At 59.7% G+C, this 13,067-nt stretch overlaps 1 protein-coding gene across 1 annotated transcript; it reads left to right on the top strand.

Moving 5' to 3' along the window:
* Positions 1 to 10,219: 10,219 nt before the first annotated feature.
* On the top strand, positions 10,220 to 12,822 carry LOC120504140 (Fc receptor-like A). The gene is made up of 6 exons (XM_039713325.1): positions 10,220 to 10,426; positions 10,516 to 10,794; positions 11,989 to 12,072; positions 12,422 to 12,443; positions 12,530 to 12,609; positions 12,692 to 12,822. Exons 1-6 carry the CDS (start codon positions 10,243 to 10,245, stop codon positions 12,790 to 12,792), a joined length of 750 nt encoding a protein of 249 aa, XP_039569259.1. The 5' UTR covers positions 10,220 to 10,242; the 3' UTR covers positions 12,793 to 12,822.
* The last annotated feature ends 245 nt before the right edge of the window (positions 12,823 to 13,067 follow it).

The raw sequence follows: 13,067 nt of genomic DNA on the forward strand, positions 1-13,067 counted from the left end.
GATCTTTGTGCCTCCATGGGGAGGGAGAGGGGCAGTTTTTAATGGCAGCACACACACGGGGGGGTGCCCATGGTTGGGGACCCCCAGTGCTCCCCAGTTCCTTCCAGTGTCACAGCACATTCCCGTAGATGTCACCGGGTTCCCGTGGTGGCCCCTGGTGTCCCCGCAGCTCCGCGTAGGTCACCTGGGGATCCTGGAGTGTGGTGGCACAGGGGGATGCTGCGAGAGACACGGGCTGTGGGATCTGGGTGGGGTGACACTCATGGGTGACGTGTCCCTCTGCGTGTGTCCCCCCTGTACTCACCCCCTGCTCTCTTGTTGACCACGACGTGGCTGTACAGCACCTGCCCCTCCTCTGGGGGGCCGGGGGATCTGGGGGGGCCCTGAGGGAATAAAGGGGGTGTGGGGGAGGGAATGGCAGGCCTTGGTGGTTGGGATAAAGGGGAGAGTGTGGTTTGAGCCCCCCACTCACCTTTCCTGGTGCTTCCTGGCAGCTGAAGAGGAAGGAGAGAAGGGGTGACTGTGGGGTCCCAGGGCCCTGACCCCTCCCAGGATTCCTGAACCCCCACGGGACCCTCAATATCCTACAGGACCCCCAAGCATCCTTGAACCCCCTTAGAATTCATGAACCAACCCAGTGCCCGTGACCAACTCAGCCTCAAAAACCCCAAGACCAGCAGGGAGACAGACCGCCCCCAAATGGCCCCAGGGCCCCTGAAAGAACCCCCAACATTCTTGCAGGACCCTCCAGCACCTCCCCAAACCCTACAGCACTCCCAGACAAGGTCACAATTCAGGAGCTGTGGGAGCTCTTTTATGGCTCTGCAAATCTGCATGTCTGTACAGCTCCCTGGGCCCCCTGTCCCCGTATTGTCACCTACCCAAACAATGCCACTGGTGCCAGGCCACAATGACATCCATGAGTAGCAGCAGGAACAAAAGGGCCCCAGTGACCCCTGCGACCACTGCAAGAAAGAGACGGGGACACAGCAGGGTCACCCATCACCCAGGGGTCCTGCACTCTCAGGTGACCCTTTGTGACCCCACTTGTGACTTGGTGTGGCTGAGATGTCATCTCTAGGGTCAGCTCTGGGCTGAGTGCCCGGAACATGCATTTCCCATCCAGTTCCAGCTGGTTGGTGGCCACGCACTGGTAGGTGCCTGAATGTCCCACATCAATAGCCTTCAACTCCAGGAGGGGAGCCCGGGCCACCTCCTGCCTGTTGGGCAGCCAGGTGAAGGTGACAGGGGCTGAGCCCACCTGCACCGAGCAGCGCAGGGTCACGGGGTCACAAGTGACAGGGGACTGAGGGTGATGGTGGCATTGGCCACGGGCACTGCGGGGACACAGACAGGGCTGTCACCTGGCAATGTGGGATGGGGGTGCCATGGGTGGGGTCACCCCCAACCCGAGGGTCCAACTCACCCACAACAGTGACATTCAGGGGGTCACTCTCAGCCACACTGTACCTGTTACTGACCCGGCACTGGTAGTGGCCGCTTTCATTGTCCCCAAGGGGCTGCAGCTCCACACGGGGTCGGTGCACAGCAGTGCCCCTGTGCCCTCCCGGTGCCAGGAGAAGGACAGGGGACCTGTCCCTGCAGCCACCATGCAGCCCAGCACCAGGCTGTCGCTCAGTGCCACCTGTCCTCCGGGGGGCTGCACTGACAGGGACACCCCCGATAGCAGGACACCTGTGGGGGGACACAGGAGGGATTGGGGACCCAGGAGGGGTGGGGGATATGGGAGAGGAAAGAAGGGGCATTGGAGTGAAGCAGAGAGGATGCCAGTGAGCATAAGGGGACCCTCGGAGGCATGTTGGGACCTGGGGGCAATGGTGAGACCCCATGGAATGGGTGAGAGACCCAGGCAGGGATGGGGAACCACAGGAGAGACTGAGGAGACTCAGGGAATGATTTGGGGTTTAGAGATAGCAGGTGGAGGCAGGGAAGGAAGGGAGAGCAGAGGGTGGAGCAGGGACCTTAGAAGGGATAGGGAATCCAGGGAGGGCTGGGGAGGACAAAGAGAGTGATGAGGGAACTGCAGGGGGAACTGGGCAGTCATGGGGAAAACCAAGAGGGACTTTGGGAAATTTTGGGTGAGCCAGGGAGGAGTAAAGGGAGGGATGAAGGATTCAGGCAGTGCTCAGTAAACCCTCAAAGGATGTCGGACTTCTCTGTCCCCATCCCTGAACTTACTGTGCACTATCACCACCTCTGACTCACTCCACAGTGACACCCCATGGCTCACGTAGCCTTTGCAGCTGTAGTGGTCGCAATGGCTCAGCTGCAGGGGGAACAGGGACAGCTCGGTCCCATTGGCGATTTCTCCTGGTTTCTTCCCCTCATGGTAGAATGACACCAGGGTGACTGTGCTGTTCTACCAGCCCCAGCAGCGCAGTGTCACCGTGTCCCCCTCCAGCAGTGCCCGCGCTGGCACCTTCAGCACCAGCCGGTCTGGGGGACAGAGGGGTCCTGTCACACCAGGGGCATCAGGGGGGTTATGATGGCAGCAGGAGGCACCAGGGGCCACCCATGGTGAGAGAGATCTCTCCTCACATGGGGATGCCCCCAGAGTAGGGGACAGGCTTTGGTCTCACCAGGAGGTGACCCATGGAGTGGAGCCCACCAAGAACAGTTGGGGTCCCTGTGGGTGCCAGCTTGGGAGTGCCCAAACCCCCCTTACCATTTGGGACTCTCACTGGGGGGCTGAGCCCGGTTCCAAATCTGTCACTTGTAGGTGGCAGTCTCCGTGACAGCATTGTTGTTGTGTCCCTCCTGCCCCCAGAGCTGCCCATCCCTGTAACAGGTGGTGGCACCACCAGTCCTTGAGGCCTAGCAGGCTAGCGTCACCCGATCCCACAGCACCGGTGGCCTCCAGGGGCACTCCACGAGGATCTGGGTGGTCTGGGCACCTGTGGGTAACAGAGGACACCAGCCTGCCAGGGCCACTGCAGTGCTGGGGACAGCGGGCTGGGGACATGGCATCCCCTGAGGACTCACCAGCAAGGTCAAGGAACTGGCTGGAAGGGAGAAGGTACAGGGCTGGGTGGGGGTGGCAGAGCAGGAACAGCAACACGGGGGCCGAGGATGTGGGGGCTGCCCCGAAAGTTCACCCTTGTGGGAACTCAGTACATCACTCCGGATGTCCAGAGCTGTGGGGGCTGCCCCAAAAGTTCACCCTGGGGGCACTGGTGTGGCACAGATATCTTGAGGAGAAGGACATGATGGCCAAGCCATGGTCCGGCATGGGGACCCTGTGCTGGCACAGGTCACCCCCACCAGCCCCACAGCCACATCTCCATTGCCCTGTGCCCATGGTCGCATTCCAATGGCACCTGTTCCCATGTCCCAAACACATGTTGCTTGTCCCCTTGTCCCTGTCCCCGCATCCCTGTGTCCCTCTCCCCACAGCTGCCCCAGCCCCAAGATTCTTTCTGCCACATCCTTTTCCCCACATCTCCATCCCCCTGGATGGGGGTCCCAGGGAGAGGGGGGCCAAAAGAATGGCAGTAACGTGGTCAGGTTCCCAGAGCAAAGCGGGTGACAGAGATAGGCAGTGGTTGGGTGGGCACAGGGGTCTCAGCTCCTTCTCTGGGTTCTTCAGATTTTGGGGTGACTCAGGGCCCAGCACTGCCATGGGATGCACCAATGGGACACCAACCATGGGACACCTTCCCAGGGGACTCAGAGTCACAGTCCTCACCTCCCCTCTCCTTCCCAAAACACTTCTCAGTGCCAGTGTTGGAGGGTCCCCCCGAGCCCACCGAGGGGTCCCCCTGACTCTCAGCTATCTCAGCACACCCAGCCCCCTGAGGCCCCAAGCCCCCCTCCTGCATGTGTTCTACAGGGACAGGCAGGCAGTGGGGGCTTGCTCCTGGTGCCCGCTGTGGGGGTCACCCACTCAGAGAATTAGAGCTGCAAGGTGCCCTCCGAGGGTGGCTGTGCGAAAGACCAGCGCCCAACTGCGTGCCAGAGTGTGCAGTGAGTGCGGGGAAGGGCACAGGGAGCCCCCACAGCCTCCTTGGGTTCCGCTGCTTGGGCATCTCCATGTACCCCAGACACCATTCTTTGATCCTTACACCACTCCCTTTGTCCCCTCACTCCTCCATGGTGTGACCCCATCCCCGACATCCCCCATCACACCAATTCCCCCCATCCCTATCACCCCACACCGGCTGCCAGCCCCTCCCTGGAGCCTCAGCCCTGTCTCTGTCCATGCAGTACCCATGGCCAATGCCACCAACATCCCTGGTGTCCTGGAGGTGACACTGCAAGAAACAGGGACACACAGGGACATTCAGGGACACAGGTGGAGTCACACAGGGTCACCTGGGAGTGCAGGACTCCAGGCTGATGGGGACCCTGATGTGACCACTCTCTGTTTCTTGCAGTGGCCGCAGGGGTCACTGGGGCCCTTTTGTTCCTGCTTCTGCGCATGGGTATCATTGTGGCCTGGTACCTGTGGCACTGTGTGGATGGGTGACAGTGGAGGGACAGGGGTCCCAGGGGGCTTTAGAGGCCCCCAGAGTTAGGGAACGATAGGGGAGCACCCAAGTCCCAAAATGGTGACCTTGAGTGGGAGTCCTGTTGGGTTTGGGGAGGTGCTGGAGGGTCCTGCAAGGACGTTGGGGGCTCTTTCAGGGGCCCTGGAGGCATTTAGGTGTTCTCTGTCCCTGCTGGTCTTGGGGTTTTTGAGGCTGAGTTTTTTGGTCGCACTGGGTTGGTCCATGAATTCTGGGGGGCTTTGGAGATACTTGGGGGTCCTGTGGGAAAATGAGGGTCTAGGGGAAGTTCAGGAATCCTGAGAGGGGTCAGGGCCTTGGGGACCCCACAGTCACCCCTTCCCTCTTTCCTCTGCAGTGGCCAGGAAACACCAGGAAAGGTGAGTGGAAGGCTCAAACCACACTCTCTCCTTTTACCCCAACCCCTAAGAACACCTATCCCCTCCCACACATCTGCTTTATTCCTTCAGGGCCTCTCATATCCCCCGAAGGAGGGGGGAGTACACCCATGTCGTGGTCACCAAGAGGGCAGGTGGGGAGTATGGGGGGGACACATGCAGAGGGAAACTTCACCCACGAGTGTCACCCCACCCAGATCCCACAGCCCGTGTCTCTCACAGCGTCCTCCTGTGCCACCACACTCCAGGATCTCCAGGTGACTTACACGGAGCTGCGGGGACACATCGAGTGACCACGGGAACTTGGTGACATCTACGGGAATGTGCTGTGACACTGGGGGGGACTGGGGGGCACTGGGGGTCCTCGCCCATGGGCACCCACACACCTGTGTGCTGCCACTAAAACCTGCTCCTGTCCCTCCCTGTGGAAGCACAAAGATCTCCTGTGCCACCACACTCCAGGATCTCCAGGTGACTTACACGGAGCTGCGGGGACACATCGAGTGACCACGGGAACTTGGAGACATCTACAGGAACGTGCTGTGACACTGGGGGGGACTGGGGGGCACTGGGGGTCCTCACCCATGGGCACCCACACATCTGTGTGCTGCCACTAAAACCTGCCCCTGTCCCTCCCTGTGGAAGCACAAAGATCCCAAAGGGCTGAGAGAAGAACAATTTCCTGAAACAGCAATCAGACAGAATAAAACCAACAGCAACAAGGTCCAGAGTCCCAACGGTCAAACAAGGAATAATTTCCGGGAAAAGGCTCCTAAAAGGAACAAATCCCAGACATTTCCCCCAGCACGATTCCTCCACCAGAGGAATCTGGCAGGGCCCTGGACCTTTCTTGCTCTGGTGGCCAAAGTGGCCTTCAGGAGGCTCTGCAATGTCTTGTCCCCTGTCCCAAACTGCTCCTCTGTTGTGTTCCCCACATGAGGATGTCACAAAGGCCTTGTGGGGGTTCTGGAGCCTCCCCCATTGCCAGGGCAGTCAGGATCAGGCCATGGGACACAGTGGGGTGTCAGACACAGGAAACGTTTGACATCTGGAGACATTTTGGAACACCTGTGTGTGGCAGGGTTGGATCAGGCTTTGCTTTTGGTGAGACAGGGCCCCGTCTGTCCATCATTGTGTCAGCCATGGCAGACTGGGGACAGTGTGATGCTCTGCCAAAGCCAGCTCCTGTGTGGCTGGGTGACCAGAAGTGCCACCTGGGGAGAGAGCCCATGGTGGCCCAACTGGCTTAAAAGGCTGAGTAGGAGGTGGCCAAGTCCCTGACCCTGTTTCTTCTTGGGGTGTCTCCACGCTGGAACCTAGTGGTTGGCAACTTGTTTAAATGATAAATATCTGTCAAAGGAAAATGGGAACTTTCCTGGAATAGAAAGAAGACTCATGTGTAAAACTTTTTTAATTTCAGAAATGATGGGGCTTCCAGATGAAACTGTAGGAAAAGGAATAACAGGTTTTTACTGGGAAATTTATAAACCAGAACAAAACCTTAATTTCAGAAATGATGGGACTTCCAGATGAAACTGTAGGAAAAGGAATAACAGGTTTTTACTGGGAAATTTATAAACCAGAACAAAACAAACAACACAAAACCAGAACTTTCCCTCCCGCTCAGCGCTGTTGGTTTGTGTGGCAGTTATAACCGCGGCCAGCAGGGGGCGCTGCAGGGAGCGCTCCCGGCCAGCAGGGGGCGCCCCGGTCGAGCTCGATCCCCTCAGGGGCCATGGCGGCCTCGGACCAGGGGGAGTAGGGGAAATTGCTCCTTTTGCAAACTCTCGGGCACCAATCAGTCCTGGCACCACCACTGGCAGTGGGCAGAATCCGTGAAGGCAGCAGGTTGGATCCTAGTGCCCAAAGAGTCCCTGCACCACCACTGGCAGTGGGCAGAATCCGTGAAGGCAGCAGGTTGGATCCTAGTGCCCAAAGCCAGCATAGCAGTGTCACGGGGCCCAGCATATGCCCTGCCCAGCGCCCACAACTGCTCTCCATGATCCCGAATGGAAGGAAGGCAGCACCTGACCCTAGGCCGGTCTCAGGTCCACAACAGCCCCTCTGGTGGATTTACACCACAATTCCTGCAAATCCTCACCCTTTCACTCAGGTGAGGAAGGCAGGGATGGAGCAGCTTTGGGGACACCTGGAATCCCGACAGAGTCACTCTCGACAGCCCTACAACAGCCACGGAGCAGAGCCAATGCTTGATATTTCCACACTTTTCCCTCTTGTCTGGTGGCCACAGCCCAAACCCAAACCCTCTTTCCATGAGGTTCCAGAAGACTGCAGGTTTTGTTCAAGGAGGAGGGTCCCAGTCTGGTTGTTGAGCAGATTGTTGTTGTCTTTGCAGCAGTTCTGGGTCTCTCTCTGTCCCTTACCAAGAGGAACAAATGATCAATTGCTGCATTTCTGAACTGGTTCCCACAGAGCTGCCAATGCAGAGGTGGTTTCCAGCCAGCCCTGCTCTGAAAACCACCAAAGGCTCTCGCAGAGCCACTGACAGAGTCACTCTCGACAGCCCTACAACAGCCACGGAGCAGAGCCAATGCTTGATATTTCCACACTTTTCCCTCTTGTCTGGTGGCAACAGCCCAAACCCAAACCCTCTTCCTCAGTTCCTAGCTGTCACCTGGAGCTGGCCAGAGCAAGTCTGGCCAATGGCCATCCCTGTGCAGTGGGGCTGGGCCCCACACTTGGATTGACAGGCGTCTCCATGATGTGCCACCCCTGGGACAGGCACCTTACCTGGAATGTGCAGAGATATTTCCAGATTTCTAGAACTGCCACACCTGGGACTGGAATCCCCCATGTCAGGATGTGTCACTCCCTGGGACAGGATCCCCCTAGGACAGGACCCCCGCGATGTGGTCCCCCAGGACAGATCCCCCACTTTGCAATCTGACTCTCACTACAAACGGCCTCTTCCTTCTTGTCCAGGAAAAAGAAAGTGAAAGTATTGAAGGGGCACAGCCTGACACCTCTATCACCCAAATGGTCCCCACCCTTCCCTGCACCCTCACTCCCCATGTCCCCCCTCCCCTGGGTCCTCCCAACCCATCCCCTGCTCAGGTGCTCCCTGGGATTGCTGAGACAGGAGGGGACAAGGCACAAAAGTGAGGAAAGTAAAGAAAAAAGAGAAATTAAGAGAGGAAAAAGTCAAGGGCAGGGGAGGACACAGAAGCAGAGCTTCCCATGTCACCCCCATGTGATGCCTGCACAGGAAGCAAGCACCTCGTAGGGGCAATGCTGGGCCCTGGGTCACCTCCAAATCTGAGGCACCCTGGGAAGGAGCTGAGACCGCTGTGCCCATCCAGCAACTGCCCATCACTGGCACACCCATTCCCCTGGAAACCCAACCATGGGATCCCCACTCCTTATATACACCCATCCCTGGAACCCCCATCCCAGTACTGACATTTCCCAGGATCTCCATGACCCAGCATCCCCTTCCCAAGGAACCCTCTCCTGTTCATTCCATCACCTGCAATCCCCTTTCCCTCAGGACCTTGATTCTCCCTGGACCCCTTTCCCCCAGCACCCTCATTTTGAGGACCCCCATCCCCTGATCCCAAATCCCTGGAGCCCACATTCCCCTACCATTCCCATCCCTGAGTCCCCCCAGCCCTGGGGACCCCATTCCCAGTGACTCCCCCTCCTCAGCACCCCCATTCCCCTGAACACCCATCCCTGGCACTCCAAACCCACTGAGCCCACACTCGTGGGAACCCCATGTCCTACTTCGTCCCACCCCCCCTAGTCCCCAGACTGTGCCCAGCTTGTGGCCACCCTGCCCCCACCAAGGGCCACCTACGCATGGGGACGAGACGTGATCTCGCTTCCTTCCCCTTTGGCCAAAGAGCCACCAGCCAGGGGAGCGGTGGCCACAGCAGCGAGTGACAGCCAGTCCACATGGCTGGGGACACCGGGATGGCCAGGAGGGTGACACTGCTCTTGTGGGGTGAGTGCACTGAGCAGGGGCCTGACACCCTGGGAATGGGCCCTAGTAAGGCAAAGACCGGTGAGGAGGGGGCACAGGAGGGCTATGGGGTCACCTGACGTCCCCAAGGTCAGCAGTGCCAGTCCATGTTTCCCACAGTGGACCTTGGTGGGACTGTGACTGGTGTAGGGTGGCTTTGAAGACAGGAACAGGGGGGCAGGAATTTGGGGATTGGGGTGTGGGGACAGGAATGTGGGGACTGGCACCGTTGGGCTCGGGTAGCTCTGGGGATAGGGACATGGGAATTGGGATTCAGGGACAGAAGGGGACAAGAACCATGAGGGTGTGGCCATAGGGATGGGATCATGATCTGGTGGGGGTGATCTGGGCCAGCATGGGATGTGTCTCTGGTGTCCTTGTGTCTAGGATGTCCACAGTGTCCCCATGTTCTGTCTCAGCCCAGGGTGGCTTCAGTGTCCCTGATCCCAAGGTGTCTGTGCCACACAGATGTCGTGCATGGGTGGCTGTGACACAGACATATCCCCTAGCCTCTCAAAATCTTTTGGGGAGCACCCCCACACACTTTCCCACAAGAACTGCTGTCCCCTTGGGGACAGTTTGGCGACAGCACCCACACCCTGTACCCCGGGTGTCTCTGTCCTCGTAGTGTCACCCCCACTGAGCCCTGTTCCTTCTCCCTTCCAGCCCAGACCCTCAGCCTCACTGGTGAGTCCTTGGGGATGCCAAGTCCCCAGCCTGCTGTCCCTAGCCCTACTCTGGCCCTGGCAGGCTGGTGTCCCCTGGCAGGCTGGCGTCCCCTATCACCCACAGGTGCCCAGACCACCCAGCTCCTGGTGGAGCCCCCCTGGAGGCCGGCGGTGCTGTGGGACCCGGTGACATTGACCTGCCAGGGCTCAGGGACTGATGATGCCACCACCTGGTACAAGGACGGGCAGCTCTGGGGGCAGGAGAGACACGACCACTTCACTGTCACTGAGAGCGGCACCTATGAGTGTAACAGACTCAGCACTGGGCGCAGCCCCCCTGTGAGAGTCTTAAATGGTGAGGGGGGTTTGGTTGTCTCCAGCCTGGCACCCGTAGGGACCCCAGAAGCTCTGGGTGGGGTCTGCTCGATGGGTAACATCCTGGTGTGACTAGCACCCATGACCTGCACACGGGGACATCCCAGAGCATTTCAGAGTGGAGGGATCCCAGTTCTGGATTCTGGGAGGCCTGGTGCACTGGATGTATTCCAGTTCGGGGGTCCTTGTGAAAATGGAATGCCCTGGATGTCCTAAGACTCCTGTGTCCTGCAGCTAGGCTGGTGCTGCAGGTGCCGGCGCGGGAGCTGCTGGAGGGGGATACGGTGACACTGCGCTGCCAGGGCCAGGAGAACATGTCGGTCACTGGGGTGCGATTCTACCATGGGGACAAGGAGGTGGGGAGGTCCCTCAACGGGACCGAGCTGTCCTTGTCCCCTCTGCAGCTGCACCACAGCGGCCGCTACAGCTGCGGCGGCTGGGTGGACTCCAAGGTGGCACCGTGGGCGCTCTCAGCGCCAGTGACAGTGACAGTGCACGGTGAGAACCACAGAGCTGCCACCCTGACACCCCCACAGCCTCTCCCCTGGGACTCGGGCTCACAAATCTCCCTCCCCTCTCCTTCTCAGAACTCTTCACAGTGCCAGTGCTGGAGGGTCCCACCGAGCCCAATGTGGGATCCCCCCTGAATCTCAGCTGCCTCAGCACCCCCAGCACCCTGCGGCCCCAAGCCCCCCTCCTGCACATGTTCTACCGTGACAGGCAGGTGGTGGGGGGCCCGCAGGGGTCCCCGCAGCTGGTGGTGCCCGCCGTGGGGGTCTCCCACTCGGGGAATTACAGCTGCCAGGTGCGGTCCAAGGTGGGGGAGGTGTGGAAGAGCAGCGCCTGGCTCCGCGTCATGGTGCGCAGTGAGTGCGGGGATGGGCTTGGGGACCTGCCATAGCCTCCTTGGGTTCCCCTGCCCTGTCTGGAGATCCCCATTAGTGCCCAGGTTCCCCATCCTTTCCCAGGTACCTCACTGGATCCCCCAGCCGTATGTGGGTACCCCCATCTTCCCGGTAAACTTTTTCCATGCCCCCCCATTACTGCTGGGGTTGCCCTCCGTGTCTCCCCGTTCCTCACTGGTGTCCCTTCCTCTGTCCCTGATTCAATCACAACCATCTCTGATCTCCCCACATAGTCCACCATTCCCTCCCTAGCTCTATATACCTTTCCTGGGGTCTCCCCATCTTCCTTTCCAGGTGTCCCCTCCTGAACAATTCCATCCTTTCTTGGGGTCCTGTTCCAAGTCCCCCTCCTATCTCTGCACCCTCTTTTCCTCACTGGGGTCCCACTTCCCGTCACCCATCCCTCCCCCACCCTGTCCCCTGCTGTCATCTTCTCCCGCAAGGGTCCCGCCCTTGGGGGTGTCCCTGTAGGCGCAGCCCCCCAGGGGACAGGTGGCACTGGGGGCCTGCCTGGTGCTGAGCTTGGCAGTGGCCATGGGGACAGGTCTCCTGTCCTTCTCCTGGTCACCAGCCCCCACCTGGAGCTGTGCCACACTTGGGACAATGACAGCAACAAGTACCAGTGCCGGGTCAGCAATGGATACAGCGTGCCTGAGAGTGTCCCCCTGAATATCACCATCCTGGGCAAGCGGGAACCTCGGGCTGGGGGATGACCCCAACCACAGCATCCCCATCCCACCTCACCATGTGCCAGTCTTGTCTCTGTCCCTACAGTGCCTGTGGCCAATGCCACCATCACCCCCGGTCCCCTGGCACACCAGGTGCATATAGGTGACCCCGTGACCCTGCGCTGCTCGGTGCAGGTGGGCTCAGCCCCTGTCACCTTCACCTGGCTGCACAACAGGCAGGAGGTAGCCCAGGGTCCCCTCCTGGAGCTTGGAGCTGTTGATGCGGGACATTCAGGCACCTACCAGTGCGTGGCCACCAACCAGCTGGATGGGCACCGCGTGTTCCGGGCACTCAGCCCAGAGCTGGTCCTGTCTGTGACACTGCGGGGACATTGGGGTACAGGTGGGGTCACATGGGGTCACACAGGGGGTGCAGGACCCCTGGGCTTCAGGGTGATACTGATTTGTCCCTCTCTGTTCCCAGCAGTAGCTGCAGGGCTCAGCGGGTCCTTGCTGTTCCTGCTCCTGCTCCTGGCTGTCATTGGGGGCTGGTACCAGTGGCACCATCGGGGTGGGTGACAATGAAGGGGGATGGGGGTCCCAGGGATTGGGGTAAAGATCCCCAGAGTACCGGAGCCATAGGGTGGCACCAACAGCTCCTGACTTGGGTGAAGCTGAGCCCCCAGAGACCTTGGCTGGGCGTCCTGGGGGATTTGGAGAGGTATTGGAGGGTTGTGCAGAGAAGTTGGGGGTTCTGTCAGGGGTTTTTTGGGGGAGTTTGGGGACTCTGGGGTCTCAGTGGTTCAAGGCATTTTGAGGGTTTCAGGGATGCTCGAGGGTCCCGGGGACAGTCAGGGGTCCTGATGGTGTCCAGAGGCCCTGAGGACCCCACAGTCACCCCTCATGCCTTTCCTTTGCAGCCCTCAGGAAGCAGCAAGAACGGTGAGTGGGGGATTCCAGGCCCGAACCCCCATTTTACCCCCACCACAAAATCCCCCCATGCTCACAGACACCCCTTATCGCTGCAGGGCCCCCCCAGAGCCCTTGGCCCCTCCAGAGGTGGGGGAGGTGCTGTACAGTGATGTCGTGAGCACCAAGAAGGCAGGTGGTGAGTACAGGGGGGACACAGGGGCACATCACCCACGGGTGTCACCCTCCACCCAGGTTCCCACAACTGTTGTCTCTCACAGGGCCCCCCCGCACCACATCCCCCCAAGTGACCTACGCGGAGCTGCCACGACCCCACAGGAGGCAGCGGGACCCCAGTGACATCTCTGAGAACGTGCTGTGACACTGGGGGAACTGGGGGCACTGGGGTCCCTGCCTAAGGGCACCCCCCCAGTTCCCAAGGGTGCCCACTGTGCCGGGGGGAGGCCACGAGTGGGGGCTCCCATGTGGGGCTGCCCAGCTGCCGATAGCTCCCTGTTCCAGTTCTCCCGGTGCTCCCAGTACCCCCAGGGACTCCACATTCCCTCCCCCAGTGCCAGGGGCCACAGCACCCTTGTCCTTCTTACTGGACTCAAAATGCAGCTTTTTAATTAATCCAGGAAAAATGATTTTTTGTTT

This window comes from Passer montanus, unplaced genomic scaffold (assembly GCF_014805655.1).
Source record: "Passer montanus isolate IOZ18808 unplaced genomic scaffold, ASM1480565v1 scaffold282, whole genome shotgun sequence".
In the NCBI taxonomy this organism is placed as follows: domain Eukaryota; kingdom Metazoa; phylum Chordata; class Aves; order Passeriformes; family Passeridae; genus Passer; species Passer montanus.